The sequence below is a fragment of the Trichomycterus rosablanca genome, chromosome 13, assembly GCF_030014385.1.
Source record: "Trichomycterus rosablanca isolate fTriRos1 chromosome 13, fTriRos1.hap1, whole genome shotgun sequence".
Lineage (NCBI taxonomy): Eukaryota > Metazoa > Chordata > Actinopteri > Siluriformes > Trichomycteridae > Trichomycterus > Trichomycterus rosablanca.
Window position 1 is genome coordinate 11,933,418 of NC_086000.1, and position 24,598 is coordinate 11,958,015.

At 40.8% G+C, this 24,598-nt stretch overlaps 1 protein-coding gene across 1 annotated transcript in view; it reads left to right on the top strand.

The window, feature by feature from the left end:
* The window catches only part of arhgap5 (Rho GTPase activating protein 5), a 75,435-nt gene extending 58,633 nt beyond the window's left edge, over positions 1 to 16,802 (top strand). The window contains exons 4-7 of the mRNA XM_063007380.1: positions 6,527 to 6,604; positions 7,824 to 7,955; positions 13,077 to 13,182; positions 15,619 to 16,802. Of these exons, the coding sequence (XP_062863450.1) occupies positions 6,527 to 6,604; positions 7,824 to 7,955; positions 13,077 to 13,182; positions 15,619 to 15,955 (653 nt within the window). The 3' untranslated portion in view covers positions 15,956 to 16,802. The remainder of the gene's footprint in view (positions 1 to 6,526; positions 6,605 to 7,823; positions 7,956 to 13,076; positions 13,183 to 15,618) is intronic.
* Positions 16,803 to 24,598: the final 7,796 nt, after the last annotated feature.

Consider the following 24,598-nt stretch of genomic DNA (forward strand, 5'->3'; position numbering starts at 1 on the left):
TACTACTAAATTGAACACACCTGCTCCCTATGCACACCTGAGACCTAGTAACACTAACAAATCACATGACATTTTGGAGGGAAAATGACAAGCAGTGCTCAATTTGGACATTTAGGGGTGTAGTCTCTTAGGGGTGTACTCACTTTTGTTGCCGGTGGTTTAGACATTAATGGCTGTATATTGAGTTATTTTGAGGGAAGAATAAATTTACACTGTTATATAAGCTGCACACAGACTACTTTTCATTGTGTCAAAGTGTCATTTTGTCAGTGTTGTCCCATGAAAAGATATACTTAAATATCTGCAGAAATGTGAGGGGTGTACTCACTTCTGTGATACACTGTATATACAGGGGTTGGACAAAATAACTGAAACACCTGTCATTTTAGTGTGGGAGGTTTCATGGCTAAATTGGACCAGTCTGGTGGGCAATCTTCATTAATTGCACATTGCACCAGTAAGAGCAGAGTGTGAAGGTTCAATTAGCAGGGTAAGAGCACAGTTTTGCTCAAAATATTGCAATGCACACAACATTATGGGTGACATACCAGAGTTCAAAAGAGGACAAATTGTTGGTGCACGTCTTGCTGGCGCATCTGTGACCAAGACAGCAAGTCTTTGTGATGTATCAAGAGCCACGGTATCCAGGGTAATGTCAGCATACCACCAAGAAGGACAAACCACATCCAACAGGATTAACTGTGGACGCAAGAGGAAGCTGTCTGAAAGGGATGTTCGGGTGCTAACCCGGATTGTATCCAAAAAACATAAAACCACGGCTGCCCAAATCACGGCAGAATTAAATGTGCACCTCAACTCTCCTGTTTCCACCAGAACTGTCCGTCGGAAGCTCCACAGGGTCAATATACACGGCCGGGCTGCTATAGCCAAACCTTTGGTCACTCGTGCCAATGCCAAACGTCGGTTTCAATGGTGCAAGGAGCGCAAATCTTGGGCTGTGGACAATGTGAAACATGTATTGTTCTCTGATGAGTCCACCTTTACTGTTTTCCCCACATCCGGGAGAGTTACGGTGTGGAGAAGCCCCAAAGAAGCGTACCACCCAGACTGTTGCATGCCCAGAGTGAAGCATGGGGGTGGATCAGTGATGGTTTGGGCTGCCATATCATGGCATTCCCTTGGCCCAATACTTGTGCTAGATGGGCGTGTCACTGCCAAGGACTACCGAACCATTCTGGAGGACCATGTGCATCCAATGGCGGTGCCGTGTATCAGGATGACAATGCACCAAAACACACAGCAAGACTGGTGAAAGATTGGTTTGATGAACATGAAGTTGAACATCTCCCATGGCCTGCACAGTCACCAGATCTAAATATTATTGAGCCAATTTGGGGTGTTTTGGAGAAGCGAGTCAGGAAACGTTTTCCTCCACCAGCATCACGTAGTGACCTGGCCACTATCCTGCAAGAAGAATGGCTTAAAATCCCTCTGACCACTGTGCAGGACTTGTATATGTCATTTCCAAGACGAATTGACGCTGTATTGGCCGCAAAAGGAGGCCCTACACCATACTAATAAATTATTGTGGTCTAAAACCAGGTGTTTCAGTTATTTTGTCCAACCCCTGTATATATATATATATATATATATATATATATATATATTAGTGCTGGACAATAATTCGATATCGATATATATCGCGATAGAAAATGTTTCAATAACGGTGATATGATTTTTAAACAAATTCGATCGATATGCTCATGTATGTGCATGATGACGTGCGCCACAGTTACTGCTCTGATTACACTCCGCTACAACACGGTGGATATTAGCGGCTAAATGAGTTCAACAGCTGTGAGTGAACGAGCATCCACAGTCAATCTGCGACCAGCCGTTCGAGGGGAAAAAAGTCTCTGTGACTCTGAAAGTCTCCGGTGCACCAACAGACACACATTAGGCCCATAATCTAATCATATCTATATATCTAAACCAATCAGAGAGTGAAGGGCGGGACCAGCGTCATCACCGGCGGGCGTTACACAGAGAAATAGCCTGGCGGAGTGTGTATAATATGTGTGAGCATCTGTGCTGCTGATGTTCGTTTTAATGTAAAAACATCAATCAAATATCGGTGATAAGAAGAGGTGATGTGTTTGTCTTAGTTGTTGTTTTCTTTAGTTTATTGACGTGAGAAGAGTTTTGCGCTTCGTTTTCACCGCGACTCTCGACGTAAATAACAGATTTTGCTCAGCGCTCGACTCGAGAGATAAAACATAATTAAAGTTCCATTATACAAACAAACATCTGTGTGAAATAACCATCAAATCCAGTCTAAAATACCACATGTATCTGTGTTTAGCTGGATTTACTTCACGTGTAGTGTTTATATTTCATGTTGAACGTTGTTTGTTCTGTCCGGGTCACTTTTACCACGTCATATCACACAATTCATCTTTTTTTAAGGCACTTTAAAAATATCAGCGACAAACTGACTCAAAATGTAATAATGTCATGTCATGAAGCCTATGTCAATAATATGCGTCTCGTTACTGCATTAACCATATGTAATATTCTTATCATTAAATGAGATGTTCAGTGTGAAGCCCTTAAAACACTTGCACTTTTAATTTAGATTTTCTTTTTATTTTATTTATCTTGAGTTAAAATTTTAGCTCAGTGAAGCACTTTAAACACCAACACTTTTTCAGTAAGTTACCTTTCTTGTAGAATTGTGCTTCAAATAAAGAACTTTATGTTGACCAGATTGTTAGTTAATCCAAATCAATCAAAGTCAATAAAAAAAAGTGAACCTGATTTGGGTGCACCTAACTTTTGTGCTGGTGCACCAAAGAAAAACAGTTAGGCACACCAGTGCAACCAGTGCAAAAAGTTAGTCTAGAGCCCTGAGTGTTGCCAGATTGGGCGGTTTTCCTCTAAATTGGGCTTTTTTTTTTTTTTTTTTTTTTTTTTTTTTTTTTTTTTTTCTTTTTTTTTTTAACTTCCATTTAAAAGAAAATATTCAGTTTTAAGAAGCTCCAGCATTGTGGAAGGCTGTTAAAAGTAAAGTCAATGCTGATTTGGCTTAATAGTGTTGGTCAGTCTGTATTATATTGTAAGAAAATTTAAATTTGTTTTCCATGCATTCACGCTAGCATGTTCTGGGGTTCAAATGAGTCTCATCAGTACACACAAGTTCGCAATCAAATGATCAAGTACTGCAAAATAATATCTTTGAAATTCTTCCTCATAATGTTAAGGTTATATGCTATATTTTAGTTTTTTACTTGTCAGGAAAAATGAGAAAAAATAAAAAGCTTATTATGCTAGGCTTGATGTAATTCTACATGGCACTCACTGCCTGTATAGGTAAATGAGTGAGTGACCAAAACACTACTAGATCCACAGCAACTTGCCACATAAAAGAATAAGGTATCAGACAGTTTCTGTGCCACCCCTGTGTGAGCAGTGGTCTCAGTCTGGCCACCCCTATGAAAACTGTCTGGCTCTGCCACTGTCCACAGCTGAAAAAGAAGCAGATGAAATAGCTGATAAGAGAGGAAGGACTGATTCAGTGGTTTATTTAGCTTGTATTTCTTGCCAGAAACCAGAAAAGAGGTTTGCAGGTACAGCCATCCAATTTTGGTGGCAGTTTTTCTGACATTTGTATTATTCATATCGATATCGGAATTATATCGTATCGATCAAAATTAGGAGTTATATCATGATATAAATTTTAGCCATATCGTCCAGCCCTAATATATATATATATATATCTGTATATGTGTGTGTGTGTATATGTGTGTGTATATTAGGGTTGGGCGGTATGACGATATTACCGTATACCGCGGTATTCAAAAATGGTGACGGTATTCAAAAATGGTGACGGTATTTTTTAAATGTGAAGCGCCGAATTTCTGCTTCAGGTTTACCTTGAAAACTGAGACTTTAGGACATGCGCGCATCCACAGTGAGGGAGGGGTGGGAGGGGTAGGCGGTTGGAGCTCGCTGATTGGCTGTGGGGTGCTCACTGGTCATAACACAGTGAGACGAGTGAAAAGCCACACTGGCTAGCGTTATCTGTGAGCTAACAAGCAGAAACTGAAAAACGGCTCGTCTTTTAATTTTTCAAAATCAACATTTTTTATCAGTTCAACCGGAAATTAACACAAGCGCGTGCATGCGCGGACATGTACTTATTTACTAAATATATCTTCAGTGTAAATCGAGCACAAGTGTTGAGAAAAAGGAGCAAACAGTAATAATAACGTTACGCCCAATCCGCTGTTCTGACTCTTGTCTGCCATAGATTTTCCTGCCTATGTAAGAACTATTTTTTCCTAAATAAAAGCGCTATATTAAGAAAAAAGAACGTCTCACCTGTCGTGTAATGTGAATTATAAAATATATTGTCTGGCCCTTTAAGAAAGTGAAGCGCACTATAGGGCGTAGGGAGCGAGTGTGTAGGGAATAGATCGGATTTGTACCGTTTCTGTGCTCGAGTTGTTTTGCACTGAGCTTGTGTGACATGTAAAGTAGTGTTCTCATTAACCACTCAAATGTTTGGACTTTGAATTATTTTAACATTACTTTACATCACCGTCATCGCAACATGAGCATTTACATTCATATTTTTTGTTACGGTATAGACCTTAATTCTGGATTACAGGCATAACTAATCGTACACGTTCATACACTTTTAAGAAATATCTGTAACTATAAACTAAGCAGTTAACTTTTGAAATATATTGAAGTGTGTAGCCTGCTATTATTCTGTTTTGTGTGGGCAGAGAGAGATTACAATGCCAAAATGTTATCTGTTAATGTTTGTGTTAAAGTGTAATTGATACACATGCATTTATACTTATGCGTATTTATTATAGATCAGATAAGATAAGCAATGTTTGACGTTCAGATTGTTAAATCTTTTCATAATAAAACATTGAAATATTGTAATTACACTCAAGTGTGTACACTGTAAAGTTTGTCCGCAACAGGATTTTTGTGTTCCAACAGTTTTGGAGGGATCTATCCAATGTGGGTTAGTGTCAGACCAATAGCGGTGGTTTTGTTTGTTAACTTCACCATTCACATAAAAGTTTGCCTCATCACTGAACAAAATGTGGGTCCTGTTCCAATTTTTGTTTTGCCCATTCTGCAAATTCAGTGCGCCGATCTGGGTCATCCTCGTTGAGATGCTGCAGCAGCTGGAGTTTGTAAGGGTGCCATTTGTGAGTAGCTAATATCCAAGGGATGTTCGACTGATGCCACTCTCCAGTGACATGCGGCGAGTGCTACGCTGTGGGCTCTTGCTGAATGAAGCTAGGACAGCCACTGATGTTTCTTCATTAGTGACAGTTTTCATGCGTCCACATTTTGGCAAATCCAACACTGAACCAGTTTCACGAAACTTGGCAAGCAGTTTGCTAACTGTAGCATGGGAGATGGGTGGTCTCGTAGGGTGTCTTGCATTGAAATCTGCTGCAATGACCCGGGTACTGCGTTCACCAGACATCAACACAATTTCTATCCGCTCCTCACGTGTTAACCTCTGCGACATGTCAATGGCTGTAAACAAAGAGAAGCTTGTAAATAACTCATGAAAGAATAAAGTTACGTTAAAACCAAGCACACCATTGTTTTTCTTGTGAAATTCTCAATAAGTTTGATGTGTCACATGACCCTCTTCCCATTGAAAAAACTAAAGTCGGATCCAAAATGGCTGACTTCAAAATGGCCGCCATGGTCACCACCCATGTTGAAAAGTTTTCCCCCTCCCATATACTAATGTGCCACAAACAGGAAGTTAATATCACCAACCATTCCCATTTTATTTAGGTGTATCCATATAAATGGCCCACCTTGTATGTATATGTATGTACTGTATATGTATATGTATATATATATATATATATATATATATATATATATATATATATATATATATACGTGACCAAGGTTCTAATACAGAGACAAGTGAAAATTCTATGAACACGACATCTAGAGAGGAAACGAAGAATGTAAACTGCCTCACAGCAAGAAGCGGCCAGAGTCCTTTTTGTGTGGAGTTTGCATGTTCTCCCTGTATCTGTGTTTCCTCCGGGTGCTGTGGTTCTCTCCCACAGTCCAAAGACCGTGTGTTTACTGTGTGATTGCTGAGGACTGGCAACTTGTCCGGGGCGTTTCCTGCCTTTTTCCCAACTAAATAGACTCACTGCAACCATGACCAGAATAAAGCAGTAGTAAAACAGACAGTGAATAAAAGTGTGTCTGTTGGTATGAAAATATGGTCTTACTGTAAAATACTCACAATAAGCTTTACAACAGATAAACTGGGACCCATGTCTGTTTTAGACCCGTCAGTGTGCACAGTTTTATACCAGATTGTTTCTTGTTTTGTTCATATTAATAATATTCAATCATTTACACCATTATAACACACGTTAGTAATAAAAACATCTGGAACTGCTTAAATAAATGTAGTGCTTTCACAATCCACAATAACAGTGACTTTATATTGTCAGGATGTGCAGTTTATTTAACTGTGTTCCTCTTTTTTTTGTAGGTCTCACTACAGAAGGCCTGTACCGTGTGAGCGGAAACAAGACGGATCAAGACAACATTCAGAAACAGTTTGACCAAGGTAAGCTGATGTAACAGGGTGGGTCACGCCTAATAACAGAGGTTTGAGATAGAAGTTCTGTGCCCTGTGAGGTGGGAAAATATGAACCCAACTGTAGGACACTTAACCAAAGTAGTATAGTACTAAGCCAGAAAACAATGAAAATAGTCTGCAGCCAAAGCAGAAAGACCATAAAACAGAATAGAACAGAACAAAGGAGGAATTTCATCCCACGGGGGCATAAGCCTAAGCTGCTCCCAGTGAACATCAAAAAAGATAGGTAGCCATGCGCTTGCCCCACAAGGGTATTTATGATAACCCTACAGCAAAATAACCACCAGTAACAAAAGAGGGAAAGCAAAGATAAAAGAAAAAAAATGAAAGCTGAGTAAACACAATATCACTAAACCAGTTTGTTTTTTCCGTTGTGGTTTTTGTATCTTTAGTGTCGGTACAATCAAGTAAAATTCTTTAATTTAGGCACCCAGGTGGTGCAGCGGGATTTTCTGCTAGCACACCAGCACAGAGATTCTGAACTCCTCGGTTCGAAACTCTGCCATCTAGCAGACTTAATTGGCAGTGTCTGCTGCAGACACTAATTGGCTACTGTGTCTGCTAGGGCGGGATGACCAGACTATGTGGGTTGAGTCTACAAACGCTGTGTAAGGACGCTGGTTAGCAGATAGAGGCATCTGTGCAGAATGCATGGGTGAAAAGAAGGGGTCCGCTAGGAATGTGCATGTGTCGGAGGAGGCGTGAGCAGCGATGTACCCTCCTCAAATGCAATCATGGAGTCCCAGCAGTAGAAGATTCTACATTCTGTTCCACAAAAGTAAAAAAATAATTAAGAATATGTATAATGTTTTATTTTATAAGCAACACCCACCACACAGATTAATTACTGATTGTAACCCATTTCTTGCTCTATATACCTTTCACTCCACTGTACCCTATTTATCATTTGAGTGGGATTTCAGTAGTTCCCCACTAAACAGTTATTAAGGTTGTCCATCATTCTCAGCACTTCTTTGAGACACTAATATCATAGTAGTGTGTGCTGTACTGGTATGTGTGTTAGGTGCAGCAGTGTTGTGGGGATTTTTAAACAGCGCAGTGTAAATGCTGGAAAAACAAAAACTCTTCAACCAAAACTATAGAGCCAACTGCTCTCTGTCAATAATGCCAATCATTTCGTCACTGGTTTTCCAAACCCAAACTTACTTTGTGTTTTCCCTCTTAGACCACAGTGTGGATTTTTATGCCATGGATATAGCTGTGAATGCTGTAGCTGGTGCACTAAAGGCTTTTTTTGCTGACCTTCCTGACCCTCTGATCCCCTACAGTCTTCATCCAGAGCTTGTTGAAGCAGCTAGTAAGTATTTATAGAAGTTTGCTATGGTGTCTCAGATGAATGCTAGTTAGAATAATATTTTTCACTAGTGACACTGTGATCAGGATCATGAGATCACATGTTCATAAGCAGTACATAGTTCAGGGATGTAGGATTGACTGTGTAGTAAGCCAGTTATGGTGTCTTAGCATGTAAATGAAATTCTTCACACAACAAGTTGAGCAAATCATCCTAAAATCCCAAACTCCACACAGAAAGGACCCGGACCACCCCACCTGGGGATCAAACCCAGGACCTTCTTGCTGTGAGGCGACAGTGCCACTGAGCCACTGTGCCGCCCCAGCAGCTGATAGATAAATAACTGTTTCACGCCACTGTCCTTGATGTTAAACAAAGTAAAAAGTAGGAGGGTGTTGTTCAGAAAACAGCTTTAATTAAAAACACCCTAATGCTTCAAGTTTATGTTATGTAATAAGGTTTTTAGATAATTTAATTATTAAATGTGACGTTTTACCCATGCGACTGATTCCATGCACTGAGGTAATAAATTAATGAACAGTTCCCTACGGTTGCTTCTGTTAGGAATCACCACAGCGCATCACTCGACTGCATATTTGATTTGGCACAGATGCCCCTGCTAATGCAACATATAAGTTAGAAATGGTGTTTTCTTAAAGTAAGAATACTGATATAGATCATTAAAGTGCTTAAACTGCCACATGTTTTGTTGAACTCTCTTGAGTTTTGCTTGAAATTAATCCCGCCAAATTTCAGTGGTTTTAGGTTATTGGGATATATACAGTATCTATGACTTGAATGTACTACCCAACTCAAAATGGGACAGTATAGAAAATGCAAATAAAATAGATGCAGTGTTTCTTAGATTTACAGATTTACTCTTATTTCATCTTATATGAACCCAAAATATTTCATGTTTTGTCCGGTCAGCTTCAATTCTTAACAGACACATAAATGCATTTTAAGCTACAACACATTCTAAAAAAAGTTGGAACTGGGCTAGTAATAAGGTAAAAAAAAATAGGTAATGTTAACAGTTGATTATAATCATGAATTGGTACAAATCATGTTCAGATGGAAGGAAGAAAATAGGTTAAGTTGGTTTACAGGCTTAAAATCTTCATATTTTTCAAAATGACAGCTTCCGTTTATACTAACAGCATTTACTTTTACTTCTACTTTTAATACTTGAGTACATTTAATATCAGAAAATTACTTTTGATACTCAAGTACATTAAACATCAGATACTTTTAGACTTGGAACCTGAATTCAATTATTTGTGTGGGTGAGTGAATACTTTTGGCAATTTAGTGTATGTATTTGTATAAATATGTAGTTTACCACAGCTGTAAGGTGCTGGAAAAGTTTGAAAATGGACCTTGAAAGTGCTTGAAAAGTGCTGGAATTTGAAAGTGCTTGAATTTGAATTTGAAAAGGTTTATGAACCCTGTAGCACTGTCACCTCACATCAAGAAGGTCCTGGGTTCGATCCCCAGGTGGGGTTGTCCGGGTCCTTTCTGTGTGGAGTTTGCATGTTCTCTCTGTGTCCGTGTGGGTTTCCTCTGGGTGCTCCGGTTTCCTCCCACAGTCCAAAGACATGCAAGTGAGGTGAATTGGAGACACAAAATTGTGTTCGATATAAACTTGTGTGAAGTAATGAACCTTGTGTAATGAGTAACAACCGTTCCTGTCATGAATGTAACCAAAGTGTAAAACATGATGTTAAAATCCTAATAAACAAACAAACATCACACACAGCTATAATATGAATAGAAATATAACTGCGAACTCAGTTATTGCAGAAGTTGAAGGTGGTGTATCTTCATGCCTGCTGAATAAGTTGTAGCACAGTTTACATTGAGCAGATAGTAATGGGGATGTGCTGCTGATTAGAGGGCCAGTAAAGACCAGGTTCTGTGTAATCAGCCTGTAGTTGCTTGCTGAAATCTGCCTCAATCATATTCCACTTTTAAACTAGTATTTAGCTCAGCTGTAAGTACGTTCTTCTCTCATCACTGTAGAATCCAAGTCCCAGCAGGCTGGCAGCCCCCCCCCGCTAAGCGCTCCTAACGTTTTCCTGATCTGTTCTCAGACGCTCAGCAGTAGGCTGATGTCTTCGTGTGGCGCTGCTCCTGCAAGCTAGTTCTCCTCTCTCTTAGCTTTTTACTCGTGCTCTCTCGAGCATCTACCTCCCTCTGCTTTCTGCTCTCTTGCTTACTTACCCCCCCACCCCCATCTTTTCTTATTCTCTTTTGCTATTCCTTTACTTCAATGCTCAATCCTTTATGCTTTTTTCTCACTAGCTCCTATTGTGATTCTTTACGCTCCCACACATACAGTGTATCACAAAAGTGAGTACACCCCTCACATTTCTGCAAATATTTCATTATATCTTTTCATGGGACAACACTATAGACATGAAACTTGGATATAACTTAGAGTAGTCAGTGTACAACTTGTATAGCAGTGTAGATTTACTGTCTTCTGAAAACAACTCAACACACAGCCATTAATGTCTAAATAGCTGGCAACATAAGTGAGTACACCCCACAGTGAACATGTCCAAATTGTGCCCAAATGTGTCGTTGTCCCTCCCTGGTGTCGTGTGTCAAGGTCCCAGGTGTAAATGGGGAGCAGGGCTGTTAAATTTGGTGTTTTGGGTACAATTCTCTCATACTGGCCACTGGATATTCAACATGGCACCTCATGGCAAAGAGCTCTCTGAGGATGTGAGAAATAGAATTGTTGCTCTCCACAAAGATGGCCTGGGCTATAAGAAGATTGCTAACACCCTGAAACTGAGCTACAGCATGGTGGCCAAGGTCATACAGCGGTTTTCCAGGACAGGTTCCACTCGGAACAGGCTTCGCCAGGGTCGACCAAAGAAGTCGAGTCCACGTGTTCGGCGTCATATCCAGAGGTTGGCTTTAAAAAATAGACACATGAGTGCTGCCAGCATTGCTGCAGAGGTTGAAGACGTGGGAGGTCAGCCTGTCGGTGCTCAGACCATACGCCGCACACTGCATCAACTCGGTCTGCATGGTCGTCATCCCAGAAGGAAGCTGACGCACAAGAAAGCCCGCAAACAGTTTGCTGAAGACAAGCAGTCCAAGAACATGGATTACTGGAATGCCCTGTGGTCTGACGAGACCAAGATAAACTTGTTTGGCTCAGATGGTGTCCAGCATGTGTGGCGGCGCCCTGGTGAGAAGTACCAAGACAACTGTATCTTGCCTACAGTCAAGCATGGTGGTGGTAGCATCATGGTCTTGGGCTGCATGAGTGTTGCTGGCACTGGGGAGCTGCAGTTCATTGAGGGAAACATGAATTCCAACATGTACTGTGACATTCTGAAACAGAGCATGATCCCCTCCCTTCGAAAACTGGGCCTCATGGCAGTTTTCCAACAGGATAACGACCCCAAACACAACCTCCAAGATGACAACTGCCTTGCTGAGGAAGCTGAAGGTAAAGGTGATGGACTAAACCCAATTGAGCACCTGTGGCGCATCCTCAAGTGGAAGGTGGAGGAGTTCAAGGTGTCTAACATCCACCAGCTCCGTGATGTCATCATGGAGGAGTGGAAGAGGATTCCAGTAGCAACCTGTGCAGCTCTGGTGAATTCCATGCCCAGGAGGGTTAAGGCAGTGCTGGATAATAATGGTGGTCACACAAAATATTGACACTTTGGGCACAATTTGGACATGTTCACTGTGGGGTGTACTCACTTATGTTGCCAGCCATTTAGACATTAATGGCTGTGTGTTGAGTTATTTTCAGAAGACAGTAAATCTACACTGCTATACAAGTTGTACACTGACTACTCTAACTTATATCCAAGTTTCATGTCTATAGTGTTGTCCCATGAAAAGATATAATAAAATATTTGCAGAAATGTGAGGGGTGTACTCACTTTTGTGACACACTGTACATGCGCTTACTCTGTATCCTCACTTTTTCCCCCCTCTATGGCTCTCGCTGTACTTTTCTCGTTTGCCCTCATTTGTGTTCCCTTTTCCCTGTTCTCTTGCTCACATGCACACTCTCTCCCCCTTCTTTGCTTTTTCTCTTTTTCACACAGGCCTCTCACTCTTCTACTCCCTTCAGTTGTCCTCACTCTCATTTCGCGTTTCAGCTGTTACCGGATTTACAGTCATCTTTTCTCACTCAGGCAGCTATTGTGCAATGAGCTCTGAGCAAACATTTTTACACAATGACGTCAGCGCACACTTTTCGAATGTGTCGGGACTGGTCTCGCACTAGTTTCATCGCCACCATTTTAAAGAGATGATTTTGCTCTTCTTTTAGAGAGACTGAAAATTAAGATTAATATATATTATGTATTTTATAACATATAATATGCTTGATACTGTCACTAATTTACCCCATTTACATGTTTCAGATCTTCCAGTTAATTTTAAGACAAAGGCAGCTTTTAAATGTTTATTCTATTTATTGAAGATTATGATTTATTTGAAACATATTTCACCCATGTGATAAAATAATTGCACCCTAACTTGTAATCATCTGTAATAAATTGTGATGATTGTTTTACATTGCTGTGGGTGAATTTTGACCCATTCTGGACTAATTTGCCACTAATTCGAAGTGGCAAAACTTATTCAAGGAATAGCACAAAAATTTGTAGCATCAGTACATGCTGATGTATCACATACATGCTTTAAAATACAAGAAGAGCAAGAAGTGTCACATCCAACAGAACAAATCAGACTTATTTTGTTATTCAAAGCCTAAACATGCAATGTGGGATTTGTAGACCATTGTGATACAAATGTTAATATAAGCAACTTATGGTACAGCATTTCGTGCCATCTTGACTTGGTGTCAACACATTTAGAGTATTCAAGTGACTTACAACTACTGTAAAACATTGACTCAGATATGGTCTGAAAAAGAGACTTTGATTGTGCACAGGTACCTTTAATCAAACACAATTTGTAATTTAATGCTGACTTAAACGTTGCTTCTGTATTGAAGTTCCTCATTGCATTTTTAAATTTGTCCATCTTTTTTACCTGCCTGTGATGATGTTTCTTGATATTATATAAAATACATATTTTGACTTGGTAAATTCTAAGAAGTATTTGCATCTGTCTTTGTAGAAATCGTGGATCACATTGAAAGACTGCAAGTTCTGAAGGAGATAGTGGGGAAATTTCCTCCTGTGAACTATGAAGTTTTTAAATTTGTAATTACTCACCTTAACAGGTAAAAGTCATTTTCTTATACTGTTCAGCTGTAAAACACACACACACACACACACACCACATTTACATTTATGCCATGTAGCAGTCACTTTTATTCAAAGTAACTTACAATTCTGTCTGTATACACTGCAAATGATTGAGAGTTAAAGGCCTAGCTCAAGAAGCCAACTGTGGCAACAAGGCAGTGATGGAGCTTGAACCACCAGTTACCTTAACTACTGAAATATCACTGCCACACACATACAGTGGTGTTCAAAAAAAATAGCAGTACAACACCATTAACCTGATAAATCACTGTTTTTAGTAGAAATGCTGTTTCTACATAGCAAAAAATTTACAAAACAATTAGGACATGCATGCCACTCATTCTGAGTAATCGAAGCATTAATTGAAAGGGGGTTGTTCAAAATAATAGCAGTGAGGAGTTCAATTGGTGAAGTCATTCATTCTGCAGAGGAACGGGTGTCAATTTTGGCCCTTATTTAAGGTAGGAGGGTGGCAAATGTTGCACAGGTTGGTCAAAGCACATTTCCTTCTGAAATACTAGGTAAAATGGGTTGTTCCAGACATTGTTCTGATGAACAGCATACTTTGATTAAAAAGTTGATTGTAGAGGGAAAAACATACAGAGAAGTGCAGCAGATTATAGGCTGCTCAGCTAAAATGATCTCAGATGCTTTGAAGTGAAAACCAAAACCTGAAAGACGCGGAAGGAAGCGTGGAACTACTGTTCGAAAGGATCGAAGAAAAGCCAAAATGGCAAAGGCTCAGCCAATGATCACCTCCAGAAAGATCAAGGAACATCTGAAGTTACCAGTGAGTACAGAAGATGATTAAGTGAAGCCAATTTACCAGCAGGAACTCCTTGCAAAGTCCCGTTGTTAAGAAAATGACGTGTCCTGAATGGGTTACAATTTGCCAAAGAACACATTGACTGGTCCAAAGAGAAATGGCTCAACATTTTGTGGACTGGTGAAAGCAAAATTGTTCTTTTTGGGTCTAGTGGCCGTAGACAGTATGACAGACGACCCCCAAGCACTGAATTCAAGCCAGAGTACACTGTGAAGACAGTATAGCATGGTGGTACAAAATGATGATATGGGGATGTTTTTCATACCATGGTGTTACGCCTATTTATCACATACGAGGGATCATGGATCAGTTTAAATATATCAGAATACTTGAGGAGATCATGTTGCCCTATGTCGAAGAAGAAATGTCCTTAAAACGGGTGTTTCAACATGAGTGACCCAAAAGATCTTGGTTACAGACAAACAAGATTGAGGTAATAGAGTGGCCAGCCCAATCTCCTGACTTCAATCACTTAGAGAACTTGTGGGCTGATAGCTGAAACTTGCTTTTTTGAGGCAAAACCAAAATTGCAGAAGAACTGTGGAATGTAGTCTAATCATCCTGGACTGGAATACCTGGTCAGACGTGCCAGAAGTTGGTCGACTCCATGCAACACAGATCTCAGAAACAATTGTTATGCCACTAAATATTAGTTCAGTAATTTAAAGTAAAGTGGAACCTCAAACATTTTTTTCAGTTTATACATAAATTTTTTAAGTTTTTAAAGAAAAATGCTGGCACTGCTATTATATTATGAACAGCCTAATGTTCATTTTTTTTTAACTTTCTGTAAAGGATTAACACAAACTGGCTAAATTTTGTTAATGTTTTGATTTAGAATTGAAAGTGTAGTATTTTCAGTGCATTTGCATTTATGGAAATAAAAGTTATTATAATGATTTTGTGCCTTATTCACTTTTTTTAAATCACTGCTATTTTTTTGAACACTACTGTACACCTCCACCAGTCATTCCTGGACAGGTTCACCACCCAATGACTAATTATTTTTTCGTTTCATTTTTAGCAATTGCTTTATCCTGGTCAGAGTTGTGGCTGGTCTGGATCCAACAGGAACCACTGGCTGCAAGGCCACTGCTGCGAATTGAACCTGGATTAGATTTAAAGCAGAGGCAGAGGAGGATTTGATTGGTCATGAAGTATATTTCCCATGGGTGTCTTTTCTGTTGTTTTGTTAAATGGCTCGACAGTGTGACCATACTCACATTTGTGCCTGGAAAAAGACCTAAGGGACTAAAATACCAAACTCTCATTCATGCATTTTGCAGTGTTTATGTAATATGGGTCTATTGTTAAATACACGATCACAGTGAATCACAATCATTGTGTTGGATAGTCTTTAACAGCAGCAGATTATTATTATTCTTGTTGTTGCAGCCTTATACAGTACTAATACTTTGTAATGGATTTTGCACAATTTACCATATATAGTATATAAACATAACACATTATGAATTCACAACGCATTCCAGTCACTGAGTAAATGTTTTACAGTGTTTCCTACAGCTATTTTTTTGTGTGCGTAGAAACCTAAATTTCACTCAATTTTCGCCTCTCTTTCCCCCAGGGTGAGCCAGCAGAGCAAGACAACGCTGATGACGGCTGACAATCTGTCCATTTGCTTCTGGCCCACACTCATGAGGCCTGACTTTGAGAACAAGGACACACTTTCCACCACCAAGCTAAACCAGTCGGTCATCGAAAGCTTCATCCAACAGTGTCACTACTTCTTCTACGGCGGCGACATCATCGAATCTGCCAATTCTGCAGGCTCGCCATCTTCACATGGGCACACCACACACTCCGGGCACAGCATGGTGACGTCCCTGCTGGCACTGCAGCTCCCTCCTCCACTGCAACCGCAGCAGATTCAGCACCCGCTACCTTCAGATCCCCTTATTTAACTTTCATCCACCAGTAGTGACATGACTTGGCCCGTGTTAGGCTTTCAAAATGGGAAAAGTTGATGCTTATTTTTTGGTAAATAAATCACAAATCTGCAATTCATTTCCCTGGGGGGAAAGAGGAATTCGATCGAATTGTACTGCAGGTTTTGTTTTGTAATGTGGTGAACTTGGCAAGCCTGCAGAGTGACTGCAAATATGTGAGGAAGACATATTTATACTACTTTTATTTTGGAAAGACAATTGAACTGTCAATCACTCACTGAAGTGTACACTACATGCACAATCTATTTTAATGGCTTAATCTTGTCTTGTTTTTGTCTTTGTTTTTTGTCTTTTAAAAGGGACTTTTTTTGTAGAAATTACTTTCTTAAAAAAAACATTATCATGTGGCTATCGAGTCCCAAGGCCATGTGACATCCACACAGGTGCGCAGGAGCTGGCATATCCACCAGCAGTAAGACTCGCTACCCTCACAGTCTGAAAGCCACAGAAGGGAAAACCCACTGGAACTCTCGGGCACATGACTTGTACTCTATTTCGTTTCCATTTTTTACTTGCTGTCAAAAATGTGTTCCTTTCTGAACCTGCATGTCATTTGCCACTTTTATTAGCTAAAAAAGATATACGAGCTTGTTTTTATGCAAGATTTTTTTTAAAACTCGACTTATTTGAGGGAACATTAAACTGGGGTAAAATGACTTGTTTTATCATTCATAGGTTAATTTTTAATATCATATTTTATTTGTAATTGTTTCCCTAAATAGAGGAGATATAAATATAGATATAAATATAGATATAAATAGAATATATATATATATATATATATATATATATATATATATATATATATATATATATATACAGGGGTTGGACAAAATAACTGAAACACCTGGTTTTAGACCACAATAATTTATTAGTATGGTGTAGGGCCTCCTTTTGCGGCCAATACAGCGTCAATTTGTCTTGGAAATGACATATACAAGTCCTGCACAGTGGTCAGAGGGATTTTAAGCCATTCTTCTTGCAGGATAGTGGCCAGGTCACTACGTGATGCTGGAGGAGGAAAACGTTTCCTGACTCGCTTCTCCAAAACACCCCAAAGTGGCTCAATAATATTTAGATCTGGTGACTGTGCAGGCCATGGGAGATGTTCAACTTCACTTTCATGTTCATCAAACCAATCTTTCACCAGTCTTGCTGTGTGTATTGGTGCATTGTCATCCTGATACACGGCACCGCCATTGGATGCACATGGTCCTCCAGAATGGTTCGGTAGTCCTTGGCAGTGACGCGCCCATCTAGCACAAGTATTGGGCCAAGGGAATGCCATGATATGGCAGCCCAAACCATCACTGATCCACCCCCATGCTTCACTCTGGGCATGCAACAGTCTGGGTGGTACGCTTCTTTGGGGCTTCTCCACACCGTAACTCTCCCGGATGTGGGGAAAACAGTAAAGGGGGACTCATCAGAGAACAATACATGTTTCACATTGTCCACAGCCCAAGATTTGCGCTTCTTGCACCATTGAAACCGACGTTTGGCATTGGCACGAGTGACCAAAGGTTTGGCTATAGCAGCCCGGCCGTGTATATTGACCCTGTGGAGCTCCCGACGGACAGTTCTGGTGGAAACAGGAGAGTTGAGGTGCACATTTAATTCTGCCGTGATTTGGGCAGCCGTGGTTTTATGTTTTTTGGATACAAGCCGGGTTAGCACCCGAACACCCCTTTCAGACAGCTTCCTCTTGCGTCCACAGTTAATCCTGTTGGATGTGGTTTGTCCTTCTTGGTGGTATGCTGACATTACCCTGGATACCGTGGCTCTTGATACATCACAAAGACTTGCTGTCTTGGTCACAGATGCGCCAGCAAGACGTGCACCAACAATTTGTCCTCTTTTGAACTCTGGTATGTCACCCATAATGTTGTGTGCATTGCAATATTTTGAGCAAAACTGTGCTCTTACCCTGCTAATTGAACCTTCACACTCTGCTCTTACTGGTGCAATGTGCAATTAATGAAGATTGGCCACCAGACTGGTCCAATTTAGCCATGAAACCTCCCACACTAAAATGACAGGTGTTTCAGTTATTTTGTCCAACCCCTGTATATATATATATATATATATATATATATATGTGTATATATATATATATATATATATATATCAGCACAAATTGCTGATAAACTATGGGGTACTGGAGATCTGTATAATCTTGTAGTCTTAATCAGATTTTTTGTGGTATGCTGTACTAAAATTTCAGCTTAGATTAATTGACTCTACTTAATACTTTCCTATCAAAACAGAATCAAGCTTTTCGTAGATGGTACTGAATTTGGTTTCACTGTAACAAGATGCTGCTTAGAAAGCTTACAGTCTTCATATGGAAACTAGCTTGAGACCAATGTGAGGACATCTAATAGACTAGAGACAGGAAAAATCGGATGTGAAAGGATGGTTACAGAGATGAAATTTGAAAAAAAAGAGAGGGATTTCTCTCTCAGTAAATCAATCTAACAGGAAAAGGGCTCAGTAGGTTTGGGGGAAGTGCACTGCTGCTAGTGTAGTTAGAAAAAGCAATTGTTCATATGACCTGCCTCATACCTGTTGTACAAACTAAAAGATTTAACCTCTGCTATGTATTATAGTAAATAAATGATTTTCACAAACCAAATGTCTTGTTTCTTTTTGCTTGTTTGTCGTCCAGAATACTTTCTTTACTGGTCTAAAAAGTCTTTGTGTGGTTATGCTACTGTAACCATACCAAATCGCTAAAACTATGTGGAGATCTTTTATCACTTGAAAATTATGTTTTTTGTACTGCAAGGGGCAGAGATAGCTCAGCAGTTAAGGTACTGGACTAGTGATCAAAAGGTTGCTGGTACAACACCCACCACTGTTTGCCACTGTTGTGTACTTGCATTATACACTGATCAGCCATAACATTAAGACCACCTCCTTGTTTCTACACTCACTGTCCATTTTATCAGCTCCACTTACCATATAGAAGCACTTTGTGGTTGTAGATACTGACTGTAGTCCATCGGTTTCTCTACATACCTTTTTAGCCTGCTTTCACCCTGTTCTTCAATGGTCAGGACCACCACAGAGTAGGTATTATTTAGGTGGTGGATCATTCTCGGCACTGCAGTGACACTGACATGGTGGTGGTGTGTCAGTGTGTGCTGTGCTGGTATGAGTGGATCAGACACAGAAGCGCTGCTGGAGTTTTTAAATACTGTGTCCATTCACTGTCCACTTTATTAGACTCCTACTTAGTTGGTCCACCTTGCAGATGTAAACAGGGCGCTGTTGGCTGGATATATTTTTGGCTGGTGGACTATTCTCAGTCCAGCAGGGACATTAAGGTGTTTAAAAACTCCAGCAGTGCTGCTGTGTCTGATCCACTCATACCAGCACAACACACACCAACACATCACCACCATGTCAGTGTCACTGCAGTGCTGAGAATGATCCACCACCCAAATAATACCTACTCTGTGGGGGTCCTGACCATTGAAGAACAGGGTGAAAGCAGGCTTAGAAGTATGTAGAGAAACAGATGGACTACAGTCAGTAATTGTAGAACTACAAAGTGCTTCTATATGGTAAGTGGAGCTGATAAAATGGACAGTGAGTGTAGAAACAAGGAGGTGGTCATAATGTTATGCCTAATCAGTGAAATTATAGTTAGTGATATTTCCTATGTGTCCAGACAGGGCCACCCTGTACATGCATGTACAGTACAATAAAATCCTTTTTCTTTCTACAGTCTAGCTTGACTGGGAAAATGGGAATAAAATGCAGCATCAACTATAATACGGTGCTCTTAGAGCTGAGCTGGTTAAGGTTCTTGCTCAAGGGCCCAACTGTGGATGCTTGGTGGAGCTGAATTCCACTCTATCTACTGATCGAACCCCTGGCACACCTACCACTGCCCTACTAATTTCATCAATTTAGCATGCTATTCCAGCCTTTAGCACATTTCAGGCAGCTTTCCTGTTTTGTCTTATTATTGAACATTATTTTGTTAACCTTTTTTCTGTTGTTGTTGTGACAGAAGTTGTGGCCTGCACAAAGCTCTTACACCAATCTCATTGAACATTCGGGCGGCACGGTGGCTAAGTGGGTAGCACTGTCGCCTTACAGCAAGAAGGTCCTGGGTTCGATCCCCAGGTGTTTGCCTGGGTTTCCTCTGGGTGCTCTGGTTTCCTCCCACAGTCCAAAGACATGCAAGTGAGGTGAACTGGAGAAATTGTCCATTCCTGTCATGAATGTAACCAAAGTGTAAAACATGACGTTAAATTAAGCAATAGAACAGGAGAGGGGGTGTGTTATCGCGAATAACATCACGGCTGTGATTCGGTTGCAGGCACGAGCCGAAGGCGAGTGCCGTAGATCATCACAGCCGTGATGTTATTCGCGATAACACACGACCTCAAGTGTTCTATTGCTTTTATACAACGGTTTTTACAAAATAAAAAAAGAAAATAAATCAAAGAAACCCTGAATTTCATATTAAATATGCTTTAATATTGACAATACCTTCCGCCAAAAAGTAGTTCCACAACGAATATAAAGTTTAACACTACAAAGCAAACATCCAAAGTTGCAAAAACTCATTTTAGGGAGGTAAGAACAACAAGAAGAAAAAGGCGAGAACCTCCGAAGGGAAAAAAAGGAAATAAAAAACCTCTCACACACACCAAAGGATTATGGATGATAACAGAACTCTTAGGAGCTGCTAACTGGGCTATTCGCTTGTTAAGTGTGACGTCACGCGTCATTTCCGGGGCCAAACGAACCTAATCGCAAACGCAAACAACTATGGCTAAACCTGTGAACCTTTATATATTGTTAGGACGAATCTTTTAGTTCAAGAGGTCCTGAAGAAGCAGTCGGGAAGTCCAGAAAGTACTCTTCAAAACACTTTATTAAGTGTAAAAATGATCTGTGAATATATGTCAGAGCTAAGCCAATCGGCGCTCCTTTCTCCTGCAGTCTAGAAACACAACCACCAAAGAAAGAGAGCCGGCGTCTGAGCGCGCCCTTCTTTTAAACTAGTCTAGGCTCCTCCTCCGCCGCTGCTGTTGGAGCCAATGAAATGTGCTAAAAAACCCAGTAGGAGTTCTCGGTAGGAGTCAGGGAGGGAGCCTGGCCGGCGCCATTTTGAACAAAGGGAGCAAGGCCGGTGCCATTTTGAACAAAAGGGAGCACGTGGGTGATTGCCGGAACACTTCCCATATTAAATGTACGTTTTTATGTTCCGAAAAACGTAACCATCCCCCCTTGAAAGCATCTTAATGCTTTCACATTAACTTTTAACTATAGGTTAGGTGTTTCTAGATTCCAGGAGATAAGGATAGCTGTCAGCAACCCCCCAATTTAACCCCTTCTGACTTACATGGCCACTGGGCTGAATTTTTACAATAAAAGGTATCTAAAAAATAAAAGGCTACCAGTTAAACTAAAGGAACCGTACCTATCGCAACAGCTCCTACCCTTAAACCAAACAAACAAACAAAAAATAGAAAATAAAATAAGAATAGGAAAACAAAATAAAGCAATTTAAAAATAGGAAATCAAAAACGAGAAAAATAAAATAAAAACAATGGGTGCGTGGCTTCTACAGGAAGTCCGTTCAGGTTGTCCTCCACCAGACGGAGCTGCAGATATTCAGAAGGGGCCCATAGCTCCTGTGTCTCTGCATGACTCCTAATGTCTTATGGATTCTCCCCTGTCGGTCTTACCTGTTTCCACAGCAGCACAAACATTTAAACGATGTAACACAGAGAATATCCTTCCTAAAAATAGCAGAGTACCAAACATATATACATTGTAAACAATCCTGAACTAACCCCTTGCGTTTTGTAGCTAAACTATGTGTGTTGCACTTAACTAGTGTTTTCAAAGATGGTCTATGTGTCTGCGAACTATATGTTTATGTTTTTCTCTCCTAGTCTAACTAAATCCTCCCCCATCTTCTTGTTCCGTTCCGTTGACTCCACTGGACTTTTCTTCCACATAGTCGGTTTTGCCGGGCTTTTCTGCTGTGGTTTGTTCCCAGTAGGCAGGTCCAGTTAGTGGCACTTCTGTCCCTTGGAGTGGGTCTTCCAGTCCCCTCAGTGTCTGCCTCTGCCAGTCCTTCCAAGTCTCCTTCCTTCATCACGGTGTGTGATCAGTAGTGCTGGTCCTCTCTCCTCATCTTGTCTGGTCGGTTTTACCTTTAATTAAGCAGAGTTAGTAGCACTTATACTGCTCGAAGTGGGTCTTCCGGCCCACCTTCAAGGGTATCCTCCTCATCATCATCTACATGATATCTAGATAAATCAGCCAACATCATCTGGATAACTGGTGGATCCTGCCCCCCTCTGCTTCCTCTACACACTACTTCTATCACAAATTTTTCTATTAATACCCTGATGCACGGGATACCACAACAACAACATATCACTAAAATTACCAATCCTACACATACTGACCTCACCAAGACCCCGGTAAGTAGTTTCCCTGACCAGTTCTAGCCTCACTGACTTTACTAACCAATTGCTAACCATGCAATAGGAAACTTAATCAATTCCACTGATTATTCCACAAAGCAATTGCTATATTGGTTTTCAGGACCGACTGCTTGACACCGACCAGAAAATAACTTACCACACAAACGGTTGGACTTTAACCAAACGACCTGAACCCGTTCAGGCTTTCACAGTTGGACTCGGACCAACTGACCTGGTACCAGGCTTTGAGTTTGGACTCTAACCAAACTGGCATGGACTCTAACCACACCGGATCCTTTAGACTCACCAGGAGTCAAGGCATGCCCACCATACCTTTGTCAGTGAAAGAGGAACCACGCCTTAACATTTATCAGTAATTATTTCTAATTATCTACAAGAGAATTCTCAACATACCAGACTCAGAACTAAATATTTGATTGCATCTAAATGAGGACTTAAATCGCCCTTACCTTTTTAGTCGGGTACCCTTTTGAGTCTGGCAGATTTCGAATTCTCCCGATCCTGGATCCAATCTGATCCCGACACACCACTAAAATTGCCAATCCCACACTCTCATACTGACATCACTAAACTCGTAATAACTCCCTCCCATGGTCCAAATATCTTTTCTAGTCACTTGACCCCTTCATTGTTTATCCCTGAATTTTCCTTCCATTCTCGTGACAAAGCCCTTAATCCTTCCAAAGCTCGTGTCACACTACCATCGGGTGCAGTATTATTAGGGATGAAGGTGCAACACGATGAACCCACAATCTGGCAAACTCCATCTTTCTCTGCTAACAACATGTCTAATGTCATTCTATTCTGTATGGTCATAAGTGAAGTCTGGTCTAGCTGGTCTCTCAGTCCCTCAATGGCCTGAACACTGTAATTAACAAATCTCTGCTGATTGTAATAGAGATAGTTTATCCAGTCTACATTCTTGTTGATAGTTACCCACCAAAAGAGTGCACTTTCAAACCCTGCAGCAATCTGGTTCCCAGCCTTAAATTCATCTGGGACCCCCCTTGGGACCCCTATACCATCAATCCACACGGTCTTGTCGAAGGATCCGCCAGGTTTGACCTCTCGGGTGTCTCTTCGATGGCTGTGGTGATTGGTCAGGACGTCCGCGGCATCCTCCACTCCGTGCTGCTTGTAAATTCTGAAAGGCATAATCAGAAAGACCAACGCCCACTCCCCAGACCAATTCCCATACAACCTTCGCCGGATTCTCATATCTCCACACAACCATACTAAATCCGCCCTACTGAATTTTTGTGCATTCAGCTGGCTGCCTGTATACTTCCCATCACTATCCAGGATAATGGTTTCCTTACACCATCCTTCTGAAAAATGTCCCCTTTTTCTTACTAGGCTGACCCGCCTTAAGCAGAATTAGGAATCACCCTCAAGGATGGGTGCCTGCAGATCTTGTCCAGTCCCTGCGAGGGTTCTGGTCGGAGGTTCAGCACGGACGCAGTGGCTCAGATGATACCAGTTGTTACCTTTCTTCCCTCTTACTCTGACTGCATGTGAAGTGGCTTCAGTCACTTCCCAAGGTCCGGTCCACCTCGGCTGATCCCACTTCCTTTTGTGCACCTTGATCCTGACCCACTGTCCTGGTTCCACCTCAGACAGCAATGGTACTCGTTCCTCTCCTTCTTTCGGTTTCTGAGGAGAGATACTGATAACAAACTTAGTTAATATTGCTATCAAAGACTCAGAAATGGGGAGTCGCCGATAATGTCAGTCACTCGTGATGTCACTTTAGCTCCGCCCCTTGAGGGTCGTCCAGGGCCCCCAGTGGGATTCCTTCAATTCACTACCAACTACAGAGGGGAGCACATACCGTATTTCTAAAGTTTATCATTAACACTACAATGGAGGCCTTAAACTTTTGGATCACGTAGACATGTGTTCCTTACTTCACAACCCCCACACATTAGAACAAAGAAACAATAGAACAATCTCTCAACAATACATGCACCAACACACCCAGCAAATCTCTTATCACAATCAACAAGCACTGTGTTACTCTCAAATAATTTTAATCTTATTCATTTACATTACATTTTCAGCATTTAGCAGACGCTTTTACCTTATACTTGTATTCAGCATTTGTATACAGAGAAAA